Here is a 21,942-nt window from a genome sequence, read left to right as displayed (position 1 = left end):
TCTAACTCACTCCGTGGAGCTATTATTAACCATATCTCGGTTTCCACAATCCAACCCCATGGTTGAGAGATTTTAGTTGGACTTTGTGAGGAGGCCTGCTGCCCTGGTCAGATGTGGGAAGCCGTGTTGCAAGGACCGTTGGACTTGAATTCGAATGAGGATGATTGGTCTAGTTGTGACTTGACTCGGTGGCAAAGACCAAAGGCACCGCATCATTTGACTCCTTCCTTCCTTATCAGTTGGAAACTTCATGATCTATGGTGACCCATTTTTTTGACATACGTTGAGCTCATCTTTAATTTCTGTATAACAGTTTGGTTAATCCCAGCAGCATAGATTAAGATTTACAAGTGATACAAGAAGATGAAGGACATTAAATTAGGTCCCAAGTGAGCTTGTAATGAACTTAGATTTATTAAATCAGCTCGTACGTAATGGGTGTGAATGCGGCCAACAAAATAAAAAAAAAAGAGGTCATACAATAACCCAGGCACGGACCCGTAGTTGGCCCAAAAAAAATCTTTAAAATGGTGAGTTGCAAAGAAGGCAATCCAGTCTGCGATATCGTATATATTCCTGTAAATACACGTGGTCTAATAAGAGCTACACTCTTCCAATAGTATACGAATGTCGAAGCGGTATTTTTCAAAAAAAATACTATCAAATATATATATATATATATATTTTAAAAAATTAGCTATAGATAATATATATATAATTATATATAAGACAGTATAATATATCTAAATAATAGAAAAACAGAAAAGGAAGAAGACATTTTCCAAGCCATGTGTCTGACCATACATATATCAGGATGATATCTAAATAAACAAATAAAAATATGATGATGATTGTTATTGGTAGGAGTAGTTTAATTAAGCATACAAATACCAAGTGAAGGGAGAGAATCTTCCTTTGGTTCCGGGTACTTTCCCTTCCAACTGCTCGAGCCGAGGAGAGGGGGGTCGTCTTCTTCTTCTTCTCCCCATCTCGAAGCAAGGAGATCCGGCAGCCTATCAACGGAGAGAGAGCGGGAGACCGCTTCGTAGGTATCGAAAGAAACCCCCTTTTCCTCCTCTTTTCCGCATCGGATTCCTCCGTCGATAGGGAAAAAAAAGCTCTTTTTTGATCATTCTTTGGCTTTTCTCCGTCTTTGACTTCGACCTATTGGGTAATTCTTTTCAATTTTCTCCTTAAAAAAATTCAATCTTGATCGTTCTAGAACGTTTTGGTTCCTCGATTTCGCCCGAAACCCGTCGATTTGGAGGCGGAAGATTTCGGCTTTAGATTCTGCTGGGCTTTAATTTGGATCGATCTTGTTTTCTGGGTTGCGGGTGGGATCATTTTTGTTGGGTTATAAAGAAGAGGAGAGGAAGATAAGAAGTAAAAAGTAGCAGCCTTGATCATTTTTGCCTTGAAATAAAAGCGAACTCTGTGGAATGGCCTGAATTTTTGTTCGTTTTTTGATCTGTGCCTTATGATGCTTCCCTGTATCTGGAAATCTCTCTTTTTTGGGTGCTGGTTTTTCTGAAAAACTGTGTCTTTAGATGAGAACGAGCATCTTTTCTCTTGGTGTGGAAACTGACTTCAGAATGGAAGACAGGTTCCTTCAAAAAATTTTAGCTTTTGGGTGCTGGTGAAGATCTTTTGCGCTGGAATTGGTGAATATTTGGCATCATAGAAGCATTTTCCTATAAGAGGATTCTAAGTTCTTGAAGTAGTCCTTTTTTCCCAGTTTGGTTGCCTTAGTTAAAGCATGATTAAACAAATACTAGGGCGGCTTCCTCGGAAGCCGTCAAAGTCTGCGGATAATCGGGATTCGAGTGGTGGATCAACTCCTTCATTGCCAAATGCTTCTACCAGTTCAAGAAGTGGGGATTTGTTGAATAGTAGTGTGACAGATCTGAACAGTCAGGTTCTTCCTGGCTTGAATCCGGGGTTAAATCATGGAAGCAGATACCCTCCAGCAGTTAGCTTGAGGCTAAATGGCAATTTAGTCTCCCCCCCATATGAAGCATTGCCAAGCTTTAGGGATGTCCCAAGCTCTGAAAAGCAGAACTTATTCATAAAAAAATTGAACTTGTGTTGTGTTGTGTTTGACTTCACTGACCCAACAAAGAATTTGAGAGAGAAGGATATCAAGCGACAGACATTGTTAGAGCTTGTTGACTATGTTACTTCAGCAAACGGGAAATTTCCTGAGAATGTCATCCAAGAGACTATCAGGATGGTATCAATAAACTTGTTCAGGGCCCTCACTTCCCCTTCCAGAGAGAATAAGGTTTTGGAAGCCTTTGATTTGGAAGAGGAAGAGCCTGTAATGGACCCAGCATGGCAACACTTGCAAATTGTTTATGAGTGCTTTTTAAGGTTTGTTGCATCTCCTGAGACTGATGCCAAGTTGGCTAAAAGATACATAGATCATTCCTTTATTCTTAGGCTACTTGATCTCTTCGATTCTGAAGACCCCAGAGAGAGGGAGTACTTGAAGACGATACTTCACCGTATCTATGGAAAATTTATGGTGCACCGCCCATTCATCAGGAAAGCTATTAACAACATCTTCTATCGTTTTATCTTTGAAACAGAAAAGTTCAATGGGATTGCAGAGCTTTTGGAGATTTTGGGAAGCATCATCAACGGATTTGCTCTGCCACTGAAGGAAGAGCATAAATTGTTCCTTGTTCGAGCATTAATCCCCCTTCACAAGCCAAAGTGCATAGCCATGTACCATCAACAATTATCATACTGCATCACTCAGTTTGTTGAGAAGGACTGCAAGCTTGCGGATACTGTTATAAGGGGTCTGTTGAAATACTGGCCCATCACAAATAGTTCAAAAGAAGTAATGTTCTTGGGGGAGCTGGAGGAGGTCCTTGAGGCAACTCAGCCTGCAGAATTTCAGCGATGTATGGTTCCACTTTTCCGCCAGCTTGCCCGCTGCTTGAATAGTTCACACTTCCAGGTAACATGCATAGCAAAGTTCCAATTTGAACTGGAAATAATTTAACTCTTATCTACTCGTTTTGCCCAGAAACATCTTTCCTGCTTCTGAATTTTCTTTCTTTATTGTGTATGCTTCTTTTGTGCTTAGTAGACATGAATTCCTTTACCTTAAAAAATAGTTTCCTTATTGTTCAAGAGGTTTGAGAGCAATGAACTATTTTAATTTGATTCTGTGTTTATGCAGAACTTTTTCTTTTGTTCAACATTCAATGCCATCTGAATAGCTATAGTTGTATGGGACTTGTAATGTACCTGTGATGTCTAAATCAGGTTGGTTTTTGGGATGAATTATCTTTATCGGGGATATTTTACTCATATAGAATGTCTTAGTTTAATTATAAAGTGCATAAACAAACAAGACTGTTTCTCTAGGAAGTTGGAACATTTCGAAATAATGTTATTATGGTTCACAATGTTTTATTGGCTTAACATGTTACCATTCTCAATACGTTAAAGTTTAAATGCATGTTTTGAGTGCAAAATGCCTATTAAATCATCTTGTCCCATCTCTGATTGCATTTGCTGCCGATATGTTTTTTGTTTTAAATCTTTTCTCTGAGTTTTAAATGACTGCATGTTGGCGAGCGTGCTTTTTCACTCAGATCAAAATTTGTGCCTTAGAGATTAATTTGAAGTCCCAGTAGATCTTTTCTTTTTCCACAGTGTGGACACTCATGTTAAAGTAGAGAAATCTTAGAGAGTTGCTTTTGAGTTGCACGACCCAAATTGCATGACGGAAGAAGGAAGTCTCCTCAATTGCCAAGTGGCTTCCCAAGCTTTCACGGAAAGCCTCCACTCTATCAATGCCTTGGCCAGGAACTAAGCACTAACTCAAATTGTTGACTGTAAATTGAGAGTCGCTCTTATAGCATTTTCAAACTTTAAAAATATGTGCATATGTATATATGTGTATATGTGTACATATACATATACACATGTGTGTGTGTGTGTACATATACCGGATGTGTTTATGTGTCCATATACATACTTACAACTGCATGCTCATACTACATAAGTACATATATATGCGTGTATGCATGCATATATGTAGACAAACTTGATACAAATTGTGTGGTGCTGCAGAAATACTCTGGGAATGATAGATTGGTAACAAATACCATCATGTTCTGATGATATGAGTATGCTAATAATGATTGTGTTGCACTGGATATGGAGAGGGGCTTAAATTTGTCTCAGGTTTGAAAAAAAGATAGAATGACCAAGACCAAAGATAGAATGACCAAAGACTACTGAAATGGATGCTACTAGATAGGATTTCATTTGGGTTGCTAGAGGTACAAGACCAAGATTTGTAAGTACTCTTGTTGGCTATGGTTTATTGTATTTAAATATAATTTGACCAATCTGAAAGTCACAATTCAAAGTTCATAGTAGTATCCATTGCAGCTAAGCGATACAAAATTCTCGCTTTCAAGTTGGTTGGTTGACAGATAAAATGGTGTGGGATCCATCTTCAATTAAATAATTGATTAGAAAGATTATTTATGATTAAAATATAATGAAATGGAATCTTGTTTTCTTACATCTGATTGATATGGATAAGAAAACTTCTTTGCTTCACTGCAAATTTATTTAAGTAGCTTGGATTAATTGCAATAGTCCATTTCTTTGATCCTCGTCAATTATAAACAGATCAGGTTTATATATTCTTATTAGCCTATTCCACATATATATGAGAAATATTTTCTTGGGCGGTTCAAACTCTCAGTTGTATTCACTAAATCTCTCCATGTACAATGTTGATTCTTTCCTTTATCTGCACAATTCGCTTTACAAGAAGATACTGCTTATTATCTCTCAATCCTCTCTCCTTACTTTGCTTTGTTCTATTGTATCGCCCAGATGACTTTATCCACTTTTATAACCTCTTGGGATTCCTTATTGGTCTATGTACTAGATCCACTTATATATTCAATCAGCTTTAGCAGTTGAATTTTTCACTTGAATCTCGTCAGTATTTCATCTCATGTATGCCTTATTAGAGCAGGCATAGTGAGGCTTACCACCATATATATCATCCAATTCATGTCATATTAAAGCACATAAGGTCAGGCTTGCCACCATAGCTGTCCTTTTATCCCCTTTGGGAAAAAAGTTATCCTGAGTAACCTTCTTTACTTAAGGGCAAACTTTTGGAGAAGCTGATTTTGCATCTAAACAAACTAACCCAAGGAATGGGTAAGCCATTTCCTGGTTGCTACCTCCCAGCTTGCGACAATATGCTTTTAAAAGTCATCTTTACCCACGTAAAATGTCTCACCGGCCTGCTTGATATACCAATAGGATTAGTAATTGAGATCCAAGGTCATGTTATGATGCAATGGAAGGTTGCAACTTAGGTTTTTCTTCATATGTAATTTTAGTTATTAATTCGGTATGTATTCCTTTCATTTCTGTTTATTTATTTTTCAGAGGGTTATTTTGAATCAGGGAGTTAGATTAAAAATCTCAGATTTTAATTGTTTGCTTGATGAGATACATTAATGTAGCAGTACTGTTCATGCTACAGGTAACCATGAACAGTAACCAAAAATTATGAGGATTGTTTAGGGAGTTAAAAATTCTACTTAGGATTTTATTTTCCTTTAAATATGATTTTGTGTAATCAGTTTTTCTTTATATAGGAAAATTATAGGTTCTCTTTTCTCCAGTGGTTTAGTGCTGTAGAACAAGCGTGATGCTTGCGGCCTTGGGCGTAATTCCCAAGTCTCAGAATTAGTCCATTTCAATCTTCTTTTTCTGTCTGTTCCCTTTGTATGCTTCTCACTCTATTTCGCCTTGTTTCCTTTCTTTTGCTTTATTTCTCTCTGCAGCCACTAGCACCCGATCAAATCTGGTCAGGTCTAGTGAACTGCTATTAGATCTGGGCCCATCAGGCTCTAAAAAAGCCTTTTTGCTAGAAAGTCTGTTTGCTGCAGACTATCTTCCAACAGATTGTTGGTTGATTGGCAGAAAATAAGTCCTAACTAACTTCCTATATAACCTAAGCTGGAATCACCAAATGTATAAATTATTATTGCTTTGCAGAAATGACTCCGTGCATACCATATCTGAAATATATCAGTTTTTGTTCACTTGTTGGCTTTCTAAACCAACGACTCTCATTTTTCATCAATATTATTCCAAGACTTGGCTTCCACCTTCCTTCCAAAACCCTATTTTGTCCTCTTACACAGGCTGTCCTGCATCTGTTGGTGATTTAGGGTTAGATATGCCTTTAGATTTATAATTTTGTTCTAATTTCTCCTAATTTTGGAAGTAGTTATTCGTTTGGTTTCATATCCGTAACTTAAGAATTTGAGATTCGCGATTTGGATGCTCATTTTAGGTCAAATTATATAATATTGGGGTGCAGAGAGGATGCATTGTTTGGATGGGTTAGGTGCATCGAACAAGGTCATTAGAAGCAAGTTTTCATGGTTTGAAAGGGGCAAAATGGGATCGGTAACAAGGTTTGTCATTTTGATACTGGATCCTGTACTGGTACAATGCTAGTATAGTATTGGTACACTCGGTACGGGGTCAGTTTGGCATACCGATTCTCGATAGGGACCCCCATACCGAGTCTCGGTCCAGTACAGATACAATATGGTATGCTCAATACAGGGCGATATGGGTTGGTACAATAAACCATGATTGGTGATAAATTTTGTGTTTGTTTTCTATAGTCATGAGTTTGGTTTAATCACTAGAATTAGTTTAGGTAATTTAATGTTTGAGACAGCATCTTGCTATTGATGGTTCAAATCATCATGAAAGGTATAGTAGGGTTTAGTTCATCCTTGAGAGCCCAGATCTGTTGAAGTTGATGGCATTTCTATTCTTTTTCGTTGTTGCCTTTTGCTCTTGAGGAATCATCCCCTGATCACGGATTTCAATCCCAGCAGATTTGTGATTTCTCGGCTGGTTGTGCTTGTAGCATGATCGTTCTGCCCAATGTGATCATGGCTGGTTGTGATTGTGGCATGTGTCGTGAATGTCTCAGACATAGAGCCTTATTTATTATTTTAATCCAAAAAAGTATTTTTAATATGAAAAATTTTATGATAAACAAAAAATTCTGATTTCTATGGCATTGGGTAAATTATCTTTAAATCTACAACATATTATGAAATCATGCCAAAATACTCCCCTCATTTTTTTCCTTTTTTTGCCTTTTTAAAGCTTCAAAAAAAAAAAAAAAGATGGGAGAGGGAAGGAAAGAGGGAGATTTACATGCTTAGAGTTAGATTTCGGATGAAATCAACAATGATCGACCTTTCTCTGGCTTTTCTTGCTAGAAAATGGGGGAAAAAAAGGTGTGGGAGGGTTGAGAAGGCACGAGAGGCCTTCTCAGTGGCTCCCCGCAAGTATTAAGGGTGGAGCTAGCCTCAACCGGTCCGAACTATCCTGAACTGAATATAACTGGGTGGTTCTAGTCTGTTCGTGTCAGTTCAGGTCAGTTTGGGACAGAACTGCAATCCTTGGCTGGGAGGATATCAAAGGAAGCACGGAATTGCGCGACTTTCTATAGGGTGGGGTGTTTGCCTTAGGATCTTATGTTTAAAAGATGGGCCTCATGTTTTCACTGTTTTAAGAATCTGGCTTTGAATGTTCAACTATGAAATTTTTTTTATATATAGTAGATCATACTTTGACATAGATGTGCAATCTATCAAAATTGTACCGCAAGTTTTAAAAATAGCCTGAAAATTTAAAGTAATTATAGTTTTACACATTGTACAGATCGAAAGTAACAAATTGAGTTAGAGGAAATCCAAAATCAAAATGGAGGGATGGATGTAGTTCGAATTGCAGATTTTCCAGAAAAAGGGCTTGTTTCATATAGTCAAAGAAATTTATAATAATGAACGATCCTACTATTACAAAATAAATAATGGAAATTTCCAATTTATTTCCTTAGTCAGGTAATGTAGTTGTCTCCATGTTAGTCTTGACAGTAATGACTATGATTATTGGACAAACAATAAAAAAGTGGGAACTATTCATCGAAAATGAAATAATAAACACATCCCGGCACACCCACTATTCAGAATTTATGATTATTATAACTTGGGCGAGATGGGAGCTATGCTACCCAAGGCTATAAGGCAGAAGAAGTAATTTGCACTTTGTTGTCATATTTCTATCAGAAGTGAACTGAATCTCAATGTGTAGCAACCCTATTTGGTTCGTGACTCACAAATTAGGATTATACAAAGTTTTGAATCATTTGAACATTTAGAATGTTGCAGAGACTATTAATTATACTGTTGCAAAAGTATCATAACAAGAAAAGAATTGTCAATGTAATATGAGCATGAGGGAACTTACTGTAGGTAAAAATGTGATGAAGTTTCAACAGAAATTATTGGGCCTTTAGTAATAATAATGATACTATAGGACACTCGTGCAAGCATCCACATGCATGTTATGTTGATTGTAAGGCCGTAGGTGAATTTATTGTAGGTAAAAGAAGGGTGAAAGTTTTCAGCTGAAAGCATTAAGTCTTAAAAAACACTAGGGTTTGGGTGTGTAGAATTGGTCGACACAATGAAACGTTAGCAATTTCTATGATCAACCTCTTTTGGCTCACGAATCTCACTAGACATTGGACTCACAAATCACAAACTTATTATCTGTTTATCCCCATGTGAATCCATCATATGACGGGACTACCGGTGTAGGGCTCCCTCCAACTTTGCATTAAATATATGTAAATATATGATGCAGTGAACAATATAAGATCCAGTTAGACCTCATCACTAGTCAGGTTCTCTCTTTTATTTTAGGTGTTTAACAATATTTTCTTTCTTACATGTGTGTTTGCATGGTCTCAACTCCTAAAAATAGGATACTATATCATAACACTTATCTCAAAGAGTATGTGTACATGTATATCCATATTTTTGAAATTTATATTACCTACTTGGAGGAAAAATCTGATGCTGTTTTTCTCAGAGTATGATGATGGAGGACAAGAGAGAGATTGCATATGATTTATGGAAAAAAAATCATCTTATTAACCTACAAATTTAATGAGTCTTACAAGCTCAAGTGACCTGTCAAAAGGATGATGGTCCAAATGAGTACATGATCTCAAGAGCATCCTTTTGTTGTATTTTGACTAGATTCATTGTGTTCATAAGTTTGTTTTGCAACCTTTTGAGGATTTTGGTTAGCAAAAGGACTAATAGAGAACTTCAGACACCAGATACTTTTAGATTTGTTTTTAGGAGATGGAATAATTGTCCTTTTCATTGAGGGAAACCCAGAAAATTCCTACTGGTATCATTTCTAGCACCAATATCAGGATGCGTGACGCTAATAAGTTAACCAGGGTAACAAATCTATCACTATCAAGTATGAGTACATATGGAATTGCACTTTCTATTTTTGATTGCCTATTGGAAGCTGATGAAGTTTCATGATTCATACTACTGCTTTGAGATAAATAAGAATGATAAAATATATTGTGAGTTTTGTTGAGAACTTGTAATTTACTAAGAAAATTAATGCTTATGGTGATAAAGGTGAACAAGCTTTTACATGGCTACTTGAAATTCGAAATGCATGGGTATTCATATATCCTATCTTTCATTTGAAAATTAAAATTTTCATGTGACATGCATTTGAACAAATTTTTGGGGACCATGATGATGTGCTTTACTTGTTTCCTTGCAAACAGCTTGTTAATAAAATTATGCAGGAAGCTTCTTGTGGTCCTTTTGCAGGTTGCAGAGAGAGCGTTATTTTTATGGAACAATGATCATATTGAAAACTTAATCAAACAAAACTGTAAGGCGATTTTACCAATCATCTTTCCTGCTTTGGAGAGAAATACAAAGTCTCACTGGAACCAAGCTGTTCAGAGCCTCACGCTAAATGTTCGCAAGATATTTTCTGATCATGATCCTGGGCTATTCACGGAGTGCTTGAAGAAGTTTGAAGAAGATGAATCTAAAGAAAAGGAGATTAAGTCAAAACGTGAAGCTGCATGGAAGCGCCTAGAAGAAATTGCCACTTCGAAAGCTGCGAGTAATGAGGCTGTTCTTGTTTCCCATATCATGCCCCATCAAGTCTCTTCTGGTTAAAACCGTCTATTTGGTAGCTCAATATATCCAGTCATCTGACAACATTATGATCATGGAAACGGGTAATATTGAATACCTATGGATTGTTGCTCACCCTTTGCTTCTGAATTCTTTGGGTTGCCAGGTCCTCAGAGATCCATGAACACTGTACAGGGTTAAACTGTATATAGGAGGTATGAAGGATGTGTAGCAACAAAAATGTCAAAAACTTGTTGGAGATTACAACTGTTCGACAACCACAGGAGAACAGAACACCACCTGTCAGTTTCGGCATTCTGGTTGACATGCAAAAGGGCGTTATATTCCAAATTTGCGGATGACTGCTTTACCTTTCTTTTCAGATTTTGGTTATGATTTGTTGGAATATTAATTAGAGCAGTCCTCATTTATTGATGGTTGTCTCTTTTTCCAAGCAATTGATCCTAGATGAATGCAACATTTCTTTAGCATGAGTCATGAATACAATTATCATCACTTCTCCTTTCTTTCTTTCTTTCTTTCTTTCTTTCTTTTTAATGAAATGAACCAAGAGCACCTTTATTCCATGGATCTAAGTTTATGCGAAATGCTGCTTAACATGGACACTGAACAAATAATACTACTGGAAGCATGGAAATTTCTTTTTCCTTGCTATGCCATTTTGGCAGTATTCAGCAACTTTTATAGGGGTTTCAGGATTGAAAATATCAATTAATTGTAGAGAAGTTGAAGTTACCACCTTCCTCTGAGGTGAGCACTTTATCTGCTTATGTTTCTTCATTATCCAGCAATTGCTAATTTCTACTCCATGGCCTGGATAAACAGTCCCTGCAAGGGATGAAGTTTATTATATTGGTCAATGCATACCAAAGATATGTCCACATACAAATGTAGCAGCGATTATGAGTGAAATCTACACCTCCCTTGTAAGCACTGCATTATCTATATTCTGTGTATTTGCTTCTGTAAGTCTTGTGCATACTTTCCCCCAATTTTTGAGGAACAGCTTGCATTTGATCATCTGCATTATTGCCAAAACTATACTCATGACTGCTTCACAATCGCTAGGATGAGAATATCACTACAAAGAAATGAAGCAGCGATGACAACTAGTCTGCATTAAAGATGGTGATAAGAAGCATGAGGTAACACCACTTGTGAGATTGGACTAGTTTGTCAGTGGGTATGCGAGGATGACCCTTAGATGTATGTGATGCATCGATCCGCCAAAGTTAACCTGGGAGCCCTAGGAGTCGTCCCTTTCTCTTCTTCAGACCATGAGATGACCTCTCAAGTATAATCTACCATATCGTTCCGTACTATTTAGTATGAGGCATATCGTTTCGTAGCAGATGTGAATTGATACAAAACTCAAGTTCGGATTGGTACAAACTTTATACTATTATGTATTGAGATGTACCATGTTGTATCGAGATATATATTGATTCATACTGACGCATATTGAGATAAAGTTAAAAATATGGGGAATTCTAGTTCAAATAAGAAGTGATTAAAACTAGGAGGAGCACGGCGGGTGTACTCGAGATAGAGATTTACCTTGTTGCATGGCATTAAGGTTGGAAATAGGCTCGGGTCGGGCCAACTTCGGCTCGGATTTCAGGCTAAGTCCGAAAAAGTTCTAAGTGGATTTGGGTTTAAATATTGAACCCATTTATATTTTGGGCCGGACTCGGGTATGTCACTTGCCCAACCCGAGCCTGAGCCCGAGCATGACCCAAAACAAAGTCTAAATTTAGGCCCGAATCAATTTGTTTTTGTATATTGTTATTTAGAGAGAATAATGAGAAAGTAAAGAACAAATTAAAATGGGTTTAGCTGAGAATAATACATCATGTATCATTTACTTTTATTATAGAAGAGAGCCTAATTTTTAACTAGCTCGTTTTCTTATGAAGTAATATTATGAAATATTAAACTTCAATTAGATTCAAGCCGAACCTATTTTTGGCCCAAATGAGTAATTCAGGCCGGGCTCGGGCCTAGACTTGGGTTGGGTTCGGGTCTAGATTATTCAAAAATTTTCGGACCTAAACCAGGCCCAAAGCCTGAAAAAAAATTTGGACCAAACTTCGATAGGGCCATGGCCCGGCCCAGCTTGGCCCATTTTCAGCCCTGGATGGCATTGGTTGCCATCTTGTTGTTCACTCTTTGAGGGGGTAGCTTGGGATTGGATCAGAGCCTTGAGCCTTTTTTTATAGGGAAGGAGACTGGGAAAGTGATTTTATAGGCAAAAGGATCACCCGGAAGATGGATGAAGGTGCACACGTGTATAACTCTTCTAGGTGATCTATGAAAGGCAAATAATTATGAAGGAGGATTCTCACAAATTTAGTGAAATAGTTTCCTTCCAATTGGTGAAGGTGAGGTGCATCTACACATCATATATTATGGAAGGTTCATAGAAAGAATAAAATAATCATATAATATGTTTTCTAGATTTTGTGAAATAAATGCCATAAAACCATGAAAAGTTATTATTATTATTATTATTATTATTATTATTATTATTGCTTAATGTCGCTTACAATTTAAAGATCATGACTTGTAACCAAAAATATTTTCGATTCATTCCTCGAATCCGATAGGGAATAGGCATTACCATGTTTAAAACAAACTACAAGTGTGGATAAAATTTACACAGGGTTAAAGTAGAATCAGGTAAAGTGTGTTTGTTAAATGGTTTTCAAAACAAGTGGATATAAAGAATATAGAGAGTTTTCCTTCAGTAGCCCGTTACTCAGCTGGTTAGCACCACTCCTGCCCTTCTTGATTGAATGTGCTTCTATGCCTCTTTAAAGGCTTGAAGCTTTCATGTATAGTCCAATTAAATCTGCATGGCTTAAATTCTAAAATTGACATATAGGCACTTATAGTTAGAATAATTTATCATTTTATGTTTTTGTTCAAAAAATTTTCATGTTAACTTTATCAAAGGTATCTGGTTGCTAATTTATTCCTTAAGGGGGGAGGGGGAAAAAAACGAGGAGAAGAGAGCATGCATATCCAGCAAAATTTATTAAAATTATATATAAGAACAGTTAACAGGTAGGTTAACTTAAACGAATTATACTTAGAATAACTAAAGCTTGTACCTACATGACATGAAGAGCATATATGCAAATTTTAGAGTTTTGGAAGGATAAGTGAACTTTTGAAAGGCATATATGCAAAAATTTCATAAACATGCATGACATGTATCTAAACCATATTCATACCGTTCACACCGGATGCATGCAAAAAATTTTATGCCCATAACTTGAATTACTTTTGAATACCCTATTTGTGGCAATTATCGATCTTCTAGAAAATTTTGTTCAAAATTTTAACATACTTTGTAAATGTTGGCCATATGGCATTTAAGCAATGGTGATAAAATCTCTGGTTCTTAGATCTTAAAAGTATTGATAGTCACATGCTTCACAAGTATTGATGGATCACAACATTTCATTTTTCAATAGAATTATAAACATCCACCAAATTCTCCCTCCCTTAGAATTAGTGGTGGCAAGCAGGTTGGGTTGGATCTGCAGGTCGGATAAGAAAATTCCAAACCAGAACCTGATTTGTTTATTAAATAGGTCAAAATTTGAAATCTGAATCTGCCATATTTAATAAACAAGTAACCTGACTCAACTCATTGAATTTGTTTAATAAATAGGTAATCTGTTTGACCTATTAACTTGTATAACTTATTAACCTGTATAACCTATATAGCATGTTAACCTATTTACTAAGCAGATGACCTACTTAACCCAACCCAATCAGATTATTAAATGGCTCTAACGGGTTGAACGGGTCAAGAGGCTAGAACCTGAATCCGACCCAATTTTTAAACACTTTAGATGGGTCAATCTGTTTATGATCCGAATCTATTTAGCCCATATTGAAATCTGCTTATTGCAGATCGAACACGGATCAGGTTGATCGGCCTCATAATATTATGGTGATCCTATCTTGATTAATTTAGTATATCCATGTGTCATGTTAAGCTAATAAGATCATATAATCCATCAAATAATACCTTTTGATCACCTATAGAAATCATGGTGGACAGCTAGAAAATCCAATCTGATTAACTTATGCACTGCACATCTCAAGTGCCACCATGTTCAATTGTGTTTATCTCAACTATAACTCTCTCCCTCCCCATCATCATTGTCACCATCAACCTCCCTATCATAATTGAAAATTTTTAATTTGATTTCAAAAACTCAACAAGGCTTGAATTCATGATGAAGCTCATGCTGTACAATTGACAAATAAGAAAAAGGCCAACATGATTTCCTTCACCGAGTCAATCTTAATGGTCACAGTGTCCAAAACGCCGAGCGAGCGAGGGAGAACAAGGAGAATGGACGCTCTAGCCGCGCTCGGGAGAAGCCCCTGCGCTCTGCCCAAAGCCCCTCTTTCTCCGACCCATGGCGCCGCCACCTCCTTCACCGGCGGGACACGAAGCCTCGCCCTCCCCTCTCACCGCCACCTCGCCGCGCTCCCGCCGTCGCCGTTCCTCTCCCTCTCTTCTGCCCCTGCCCGTGCCAAATCGCGCGCCCGGAGGACCAGAACCCGTATTTTTCTTCCCCACCTCGTGGCCGCCATGGTATGTTCTTCCTCTCCTTTGTACGCCTTGGATTCAATGAAAAATAAAATGAACCGCCTGAAAGAAGGAGCAAGATCTTATCTTTTTGTTGTTTTTTATCTCAAATTCTGAAATTCCACTCGGGGATAAGCACAAGTTTTGTTTTTTATCCCTGTTCTGATGCTTTCTTCGAATTTGTTTTTGTGCAGGAAGAGGTTGAGGAGACTTATGTCATGGTAAAACCCGACGGCGTTCAACGTGGACTGGTATGAGTCTTATTCTTGTATTTTTTATGGAGATTTTGTTTTCTTGTTTCTATTTTATTTGTTATTAGTTGATCTCTGGTTTTATGTAAATATTCGGTTTGATGGATATAGGTCGGAGAAATTATTTCTCGGTTTGAGAAGAAGGGATTTTTGCTGAAAGGCTTGAAGCTTTTCCAATGCTCCAAGGAGTTAGCTGAGGTTTGCTTCCCAAACTGCTGCTAGCTTCACTAATGTATAATGAAACATTTCTGTTTTTTTCCCTCGCATATGAAATAAAAGTATTATTATGTGCTTGAATGGAAAATAACATTTATATAAGAAATAAGAAGAGAGAGATAGTATTGCCACTTTTTCTTATTCATTTGAATGAAACAATTGTTGCTGGAAGCAATTTCACGTTCAAGAAGTTAATTTATTAGAAAAGAGGATAGTCCAGAGTCCAAATTCTGGATTCTGCTGACCTGACTAAAGATAGAAGTGTTCGCATGGACAGAATGATTCGTTAAAGTTAGGTGCACTAATATAGATAACACGGATCCCCTACCGTAATGTGAGTCCCTTCTGTTCTATTTCTCTTCAGTTAGAAGTATTCATTTTGTCTTTTTTTTTTTTTGCCAAGCTGAATTTGTATATTGAGAAACCACTTTTTAAAGGTTTCGTTAAAATGAAATTAGGAGCATAATATTTTCCTTTTTTACCTTTTGTCTGTGTATTTGTTTTGATGCAAGAATACATTATGATAGAATGAGATTATCCTTGTTGGATTGTTATTAATAGAATTGTAGAAGCACATCCTTTTTTTCTAGGATTGGATGCTTGTCTGACAGTTCTTAGTCTAAAATATAAATTTCACTTCCAGCAGGAAGTAAACACAAAGTGGATTTTTATGAGAGTAGTTTGGGATAGACTAGGATGGTTGTTTTGTTATAATCAAGAATTGATTAAGTCTGATGAGTAGTGCCTCCCATTCTGTTGTTTTTGTATCAATCTAGCTCTATAACTAACATAAGTGATATGAGTAGAAAAATATTCATGTTGAAGACCTAAAGATAAAAGAAAGGTTCATCTTGAAAGCTGAAGGACAAAGGTAAGGGTGCAAATATGGTGAAGGAAGGCCATAGTTTTAGTGATTGGAGGTTTTATGATTCGATTTTTGATGTATATAATTCTTTCTTTGCAAGTTTTAGGTGTTGTAATGAGGTTATCACTATATTGTATGCTTGGTTATGTTTATGCATGTTTTCACTTGTTTGTATGTTACCTAAGAAAAGGAACTGAAGGATTGTAGTAAGTACTGTATAGTCATTTTCTGATGTGTGTTTGATGGACAGGAGCATTACAAGGATCTCAAGGGCAAGACTTTCTTTCCTAAGCTGATAGACTACATCACTTCTGGCCCCGTTGTTTGTATGGTATATATCTTGGCATTTACCTCTAGATGCGTATACATATACTATATTATATGTACTTATATATTTATTTCTGTGATGCATAGAAATAAGAATTCATAAAGGTAATGTGCATCATTTGAATTACACAAATCATATTAATATATTTCCTCTTCTCTATTTGTTTTCATGTTCCTTTGGTTACATGAAAGGCTTGGGAGGGTGTTGGTGTTGTTGCATCTGCTCGTAAGCTTATAGGAGCAACAAATCCTCTTCAAGCTGAACCGGGCACCATACGAGGTGATCTGTCAGTTCAAATGGGAAGGTTGCATTCCTTTACCCTTTTTCCATTAAAATTATTCTCTAATGCACCTAAAGTATTTCTTTTGTCATCTTGTGTGCCAAGAAGAGGGCTTTACTGTGATCTTTTGCAGGAATGTTGTTCATGGAAGTGATAGCCCTGAGAATGGCAAGCGTGAAATTGGTAATGCCATACAACTTTTTTAAGTGGCCCTATATCATAAGATTGAAAGCAAGCCCCAAGGGTGCTATTTTTTTTTCTTATTTAGTTTTCTCATTTTATTTTTAAGGTGCCATTGATTACTTGGTTCTATATTCTAATAGAATTAAATGTAAGATTGATGGGGACATCAGAGCCCTTCATTTAGATGATCCTGAGCCTCCGGGTTGAGTCAGACCCGGATTGGGTCTATTTGAGTCTGAATCATTTTCTTTTATTGCATTATTTGCTTTTGTCTTAGTCAAGTCAATTTGGTCAGTTGTTTTGTTATTAGACTAGTCAATTGGGTTTATGTAATTGGGTCAATATGTAAGGTCTATATAAAGACCACCCCTCTCATGTATGAGGGATTGATGATTGAATGAAAAAACTCTAGCCTTCTTCCTCCTCTTCTTCTTCTTCCTCCTCCTCTTCTCTTCTTCCTGCGTCTCTATAACCTCTTCTTCCTTCTCCCTTCCTTCTTCTTTCTCCTCCTCTTTTCCTGCAGTGTCCGTCATCAAAGATTTGGTCAATTCTTTTCAATGAACATAATTATTAACTAAGAGTCCTTGTGTTTGTAAACTCCACATACATACTTCTTAATCACATATGGAGCTCGAGTTTTTCTTTTCAATCTGTGTTCACTTCACATGTAACATGTAGTAAGTCGAGATATTCCATCACTTGTTACTAAAGTCATCATGCTCAACCATCAACCAGATCTTGAAGTTTCTATGACAGTTTTCCATTTTTGTCGGTGCTTCGAAGTTTTAAGTGTAGGCCAAAATGGATCAATTTCGGCCTTGACCAAATCAAAACTAAACTGGTAAACCCTTGGTTCAGGTTTCAGTCAGCTGCAGCGGTTTTGGCCGGAACTGATTGGTTCTGGTCAAATTTCAGTCTTTTAAAGGAGTTTCATTTATAAATTCAAAATTTGTTATGGGTTGCATGAAAACGTCATTAAACATTGCATTATGGATATTAAAATTGAATAACCTAACTAAAAAATGGTTGAAAAAATTATATGAAAAGTACGTATATTTGTACAGTTGAGCGGTAGCAAGTTAAGTTTTCATTCACAATTTAATATATGAAGCATTATGTCTGAAGCTCTGCCTTAATTGTTAGAGTTGAGCGGCTTGATTGTAAGTATGCGAACATCCTCTTAAATAGTAAGAAATTATATGTAAACAAGAGTAAAAAGACAGAAGCGTATAAAGATAGGGGTGTTTGTGTGCATATGTGTGAGCATGCTTGGAAACTGAAATTTTAATATTTCCATGGCAATGTTGTGGTGAAATCTCATTGTAAAAGTCCCACTCATGCATAGGCTCTTTCCGTTATCTGTAATTTTTTCTATCTTGACCACAATCCTTGATAGGATAAAGCTTATAGATTTTTCCGAATATTTGCATAATGAAAAGGGGAAAAAATCACTTGTTGCATTTGAAGAATATTTAGTTTATTGCATGCACGCTGCCTTTTGTCAATCCCTCAACAAAAGGTAGCATGTGTTGTTTAGATATGAGAAATAGAATACCTATGTTTTCAGTAAGTTAACTAGTCACTGAACTGTAGACTGCATCTTGAGTCAGTAAACTTAGTTGGCATTCATTATAATGCTATAGTACTGAGTTATTCATTGCGGTGGGTCATTATATGTGTGAGATTTCTTTCATTGTCAAGTCTCTAACCCTGCTTTTGCTCATTTTCTACAGCCCTATGGTTCAAAGAAGGTGAAATATGTTCATGGGTACCAGTTCAAGCACCTTGGCTCAGAGAGTAACTTTGTATCCTTTGCTTCAAGAAGCAATTTGTGGGGCTAGGTAGCTTCATTCTTTAGAATCATTTCTCCAAGGTCAGTTTATTTCTTTCAGACATTGTTTCCTGCAATTCCATCCTGCGGATTGTATGAACGCGAGCTATAACCACCTCAAGGAGAGCACGAGATAATAAATCTTTCAATTCCATGCTTCTTCTTCATCAGCCGTGTCATTGCATTAGCTCAAGCAAGACGTCAAGGTAATTGAAACCATGATTTTCCCCTTGGAGACAACTTGGTCTCGTCTTCATGCTGTGATGACACTGCTGCATGCTTGAATTATTCCTCTGTATTTTGAAGTTATGACATTCCTCAGCGATTCAACTTAAACTTTCTTCTTTGCACCACCTTACTTTATCTCATTCTGATCAGCCATGAACTCTAACAAAGGCATTTGAGGTCAGATCATGTTTCGTTATGACTAGCAGTCAATTTGCTCAATATCTTCTTTTCTCCCTTCCACAAGCTAAAGTAGCAATTCAACTCAATGCCATTAAAATTTTCAACATGTCTAAACTGTTTTATAGTCAATATTAGACAGGGCACAATGGAGGAAAGGGTGATATAGGTGATGCTGAAGGCATTCTGCCTTGCTTTGTGCTGACAGGAGCTGTAATTAATGTGGTTTAGATGTACTTTGCATCACACATAATGATCTGTTATTACTATGATTTGAAGTGTACCATCTAGGCTTGCCATGCAAATCTCAAGGTATCTCTATAGTATTACTAGAGGGACCATGATGTGGACTTCTGTTTTTGTCCAAACTTCACCTTGACACCCTTGTCCACAACCTCCTAACTACCATGACAGCCTTAAAATTTTTAAGCAGCATCCAGAAAAGCAGCTAATAAGCAAAGACATTAAAATCTTAACCAAGACAAGGCCAGACATTCATCTATTTCTTTACGACAGAAAGATTTAGAAAATAAAACAAGTGAAAACACAAAGGTACAGAAGTGTAGTGTTTGCGTACGACCTAGGCTATGCTGATGATAAAATCTTGATAAGCATGTATAGCTGATAGGCATGAACTGGGTTCTGAGTATGACCTCTCACAAGCTTCTCTATGCAAGCTACACATTAATAGATTCAGCTATAAGCCTTAATGCAGTTTTGGAGTCCTAATATGATGCATAAGATAAGGCAAGTTAAAAGGCAAAAAATTTTATGTTCCTACCTAGGGTGATGGCATTAACCTCTTTCCGCTATAAAAGTAATATGAGTATACTAGAAAAACAAAAACAATGACCATAAACACCACATGAACAAGAGATCAAAAATTTTCATGAGGAAAACCAAATATCTCATAGATTAACCATCCATTATCTCAAATAATGAAATTGAAATATACTTTCATGGCCAAATTCAAAGGCACAGCAACATTAAAGAGTACCTCCTAAATGTTAAAAAATATCTGCACCTCAGAGAGTAGATTTTAACAAGCCACAACAAGGAGAACCCACTTAACTAAATTTCACCTACTAATCCACTGTCCAAAAATACTAAAGCCCTTGCATGTACTATTGAATGTAGCTTCGCAAATGTGACAAACACCATTCCTTGTCTACTCTCTTCTCTTCAAGAGATAAAGATTAGACTGTGTTGGAGCTTTTCCAAGGGGGAGTTGAGAATCGCTAAACTTAATTTTCCATAGCTTCTAGAAGGAGGTAAAGCCTATCCAACTTTGTATTTTTTTGACTTTTGATATCAGTATCTTTCTTGACATTGAATCAAGGTGAACATTCATTTTTAAAGATAACAGGCTGGAGACTCATATCCACCTTCTTTTTAGAAAGCTTCATGGACTGCCCACATTTCTGAGAAGCAATATTATGACACTTGAGATAGCTTTTGTCCTCGCCACAACTTAAGATTCAATATTAAGTATTCTAACAATACTATTATTCCGAGAATAATGAGTCTGCCCTACAGCAATCAACAACAATCAAATAGAGGGGGTCACTATATACAGGGAGTCAATGCATAAGGAGGAAGAGAGAAAAGGACTAGGCATGAGGTAGGTAGAAATTATTGGAGCAACAACATCAAACCCACTAATCAAAATAAATAAAGGCTCAACCTAGGTCTTTTATATGTCACAAACTTTAGCAAACCCAGGATGGCCAATTATTTTGATTTCCATCTCCTTCCTTGGATTCATCGGATGCCTAACTTGTTCATATAATTGTTATTGTTGGGAGAAAAAATTGTAGTCTCAACTAAATAAAGTTACTCTATGATAGCTCTGTTTTCTTGTTTAGATGCATTTTATTTATTCAAGTTAATGGCTAAATTGATTAAGTTGTGTCTATATATTTTTTAGTTAAGATTGGGTTCAAATTCTGACTTGATTTAAGGTAAGGTTGAGTTAAAATTTGAGTAACCCATCCAACTCACCTATAAGATGCTTCATTCTCAACCCAGTTGGACCAAAATCTAATTCATTTTCCTCTTTATCCATCCCAACATGAGGATGACCTGTGCTATGAATATTATCTAATGCAACCAAACCAACCTTGTATTTAATGGATCTCAAAAGTTAAATTCTAAGTTGATTGTAACAATTATTGTATTGGATACTAAAGTTGCCCCAAACTAGACCAAGCCAACCTAACAGATCTCAAAGCACACCAAACTGTTTCATTTGTCCACCTGCATGGATCTCAAAGTGACCATTGTGTGATTCAACGGTGGATTCACACGTAGGAGGGTTATTCCTTCTTTCCTGCAAAAGATGCAATCCCTGTCCATTTATTCGTGCCTCAAGCTTGCATGACCACCACCCAAATTTGGGTCTAAGAGGTAAAGTATGCTATTTGCCAACTAAGCTGACTTTTCATGGCTCACCTTTCTTGCAAGTAAAAGGTCGTTTTGCTTTGATATTCATCATTCATTCATAGAGGGCTGGTGCTAGGTTGAAAGCTAATTATAAAACAATTAAAGCCTGCAGCAGGCTAAACCCTTCTGCTATAAGTTTAGGGGAATCCTCCATTATTCCTTCAAAAAGGTCAACAAAAAAAAAAGGTGAGCGGAGAGGCTTGTCCAAGTGGCAAGAGTTGATACCATCAAAGCATGCACTTAATTTAAATACCTAATTTTATCCAATATCTCTCCGATAGCACAACTTCATATTCTCTTGCATAGATACTGCTAATGAATAATGTTCTTAGCAACTTACGAAAAAATAATGTTCGTAACACCACCACCACCATGTATCTTCGCAGCTTGATTTAGCAAGGACCGATCTAAATTCTGTTAAGTAATTCTAGTAGCTGTTGGTGCCTATAG

The 21,942-nt window shown here is 36.7% G+C and overlaps 2 protein-coding genes across 6 annotated transcripts; both read left to right on the top strand.

The window, feature by feature from the left end:
* Positions 1 to 889: 889 nt before the first annotated feature.
* On the top strand, positions 890 to 10,592 carry LOC103712535 (serine/threonine protein phosphatase 2A 57 kDa regulatory subunit B' theta isoform-like). Of its 5 annotated transcripts, XR_005512586.1 has the most exons (4): positions 897 to 1,049; positions 1,604 to 2,965; positions 9,741 to 10,162; positions 10,254 to 10,592. XR_005512586.1 is itself a non-coding variant. In XM_026806946.2 (3 exons), the coding sequence occupies exons 2-3, from the start codon at positions 1,757 to 1,759 to the stop codon at positions 9,773 to 9,775; spliced, it is 1,269 nt and encodes a 422-aa protein (XP_026662747.1). In that variant the 5' UTR covers positions 890 to 1,049; positions 1,604 to 1,756; the 3' UTR covers positions 9,776 to 10,589. The 5 variants fall into 5 exon arrangements, 4 of the variants coding, with proteins under 4 accessions (XP_026662747.1, XP_038984276.1, XP_008797311.1 ...); XM_026806946.2 differs by having other exon boundaries at positions 890 to 1,049; positions 9,716 to 10,589; XM_039128348.1 differs by lacking the exons at positions 9,741 to 10,162; positions 10,254 to 10,592 and adding an exon at positions 3,191 to 5,640 and having other exon boundaries at positions 890 to 1,049.
* Positions 10,593 to 14,362: 3,770 nt separating this feature from the next.
* LOC103712527 (nucleoside diphosphate kinase 2, chloroplastic-like) lies at positions 14,363 to 18,998 on the top strand. The gene is made up of 7 exons (XM_008799077.3): positions 14,363 to 14,697; positions 14,886 to 14,942; positions 15,054 to 15,140; positions 16,274 to 16,354; positions 16,543 to 16,655; positions 16,765 to 16,814; positions 18,548 to 18,998. The coding sequence occupies exons 1-7, from the start codon at positions 14,377 to 14,379 to the stop codon at positions 18,613 to 18,615; spliced, it is 777 nt and encodes a 258-aa protein (XP_008797299.3). The 5' UTR covers positions 14,363 to 14,376; the 3' UTR covers positions 18,616 to 18,998.
* Positions 18,999 to 21,942: the final 2,944 nt, after the last annotated feature.

The sequence above is a fragment of the Phoenix dactylifera genome, chromosome 7 (assembly GCF_009389715.1).
Source record: "Phoenix dactylifera cultivar Barhee BC4 chromosome 7, palm_55x_up_171113_PBpolish2nd_filt_p, whole genome shotgun sequence".
Classification (NCBI taxonomy): domain Eukaryota; kingdom Viridiplantae; phylum Streptophyta; class Magnoliopsida; order Arecales; family Arecaceae; genus Phoenix; species Phoenix dactylifera.
The sequence above is the reverse complement of the archived record's forward strand: the minus strand, read 5'-3'. Positions and strand labels throughout refer to the sequence as shown.

What these genes read in the sequence shown, in the direction of transcription:
- LOC103712535 (XM_008799089.4), top strand. Translation starts at nt 1,757, where the DNA reads ATGATTAAACAAATACTAGGGCGGCTTCCTCGGAAGCCGTCAAAGTCT. An exon ending in TGAATAGTTCACACTTCCAG is followed by an intron (nt 2,966 to 9,740) that starts GTAACATGCATA and finishes GTCCTTTTGCAG; the next exon opens with GTTGCAGAGAGAGCGTTATT.
- LOC103712527 (XM_008799077.3), top strand. Translation starts at nt 14,377, where the DNA reads ATGATTTCCTTCACCGAGTCAATCTTAATGGTCACAGTGTCCAAAACG. An exon ending in CCCACCTCGTGGCCGCCATG is followed by an intron (nt 14,698 to 14,885) that starts GTATGTTCTTCC and finishes GTTTTTGTGCAG; the next exon opens with GAAGAGGTTGAGGAGACTTA. An exon ending in CTGTCAGTTCAAATGGGAAG is followed by an intron (nt 16,656 to 16,764) that starts GTTGCATTCCTT and finishes GATCTTTTGCAG; the next exon opens with GAATGTTGTTCATGGAAGTG.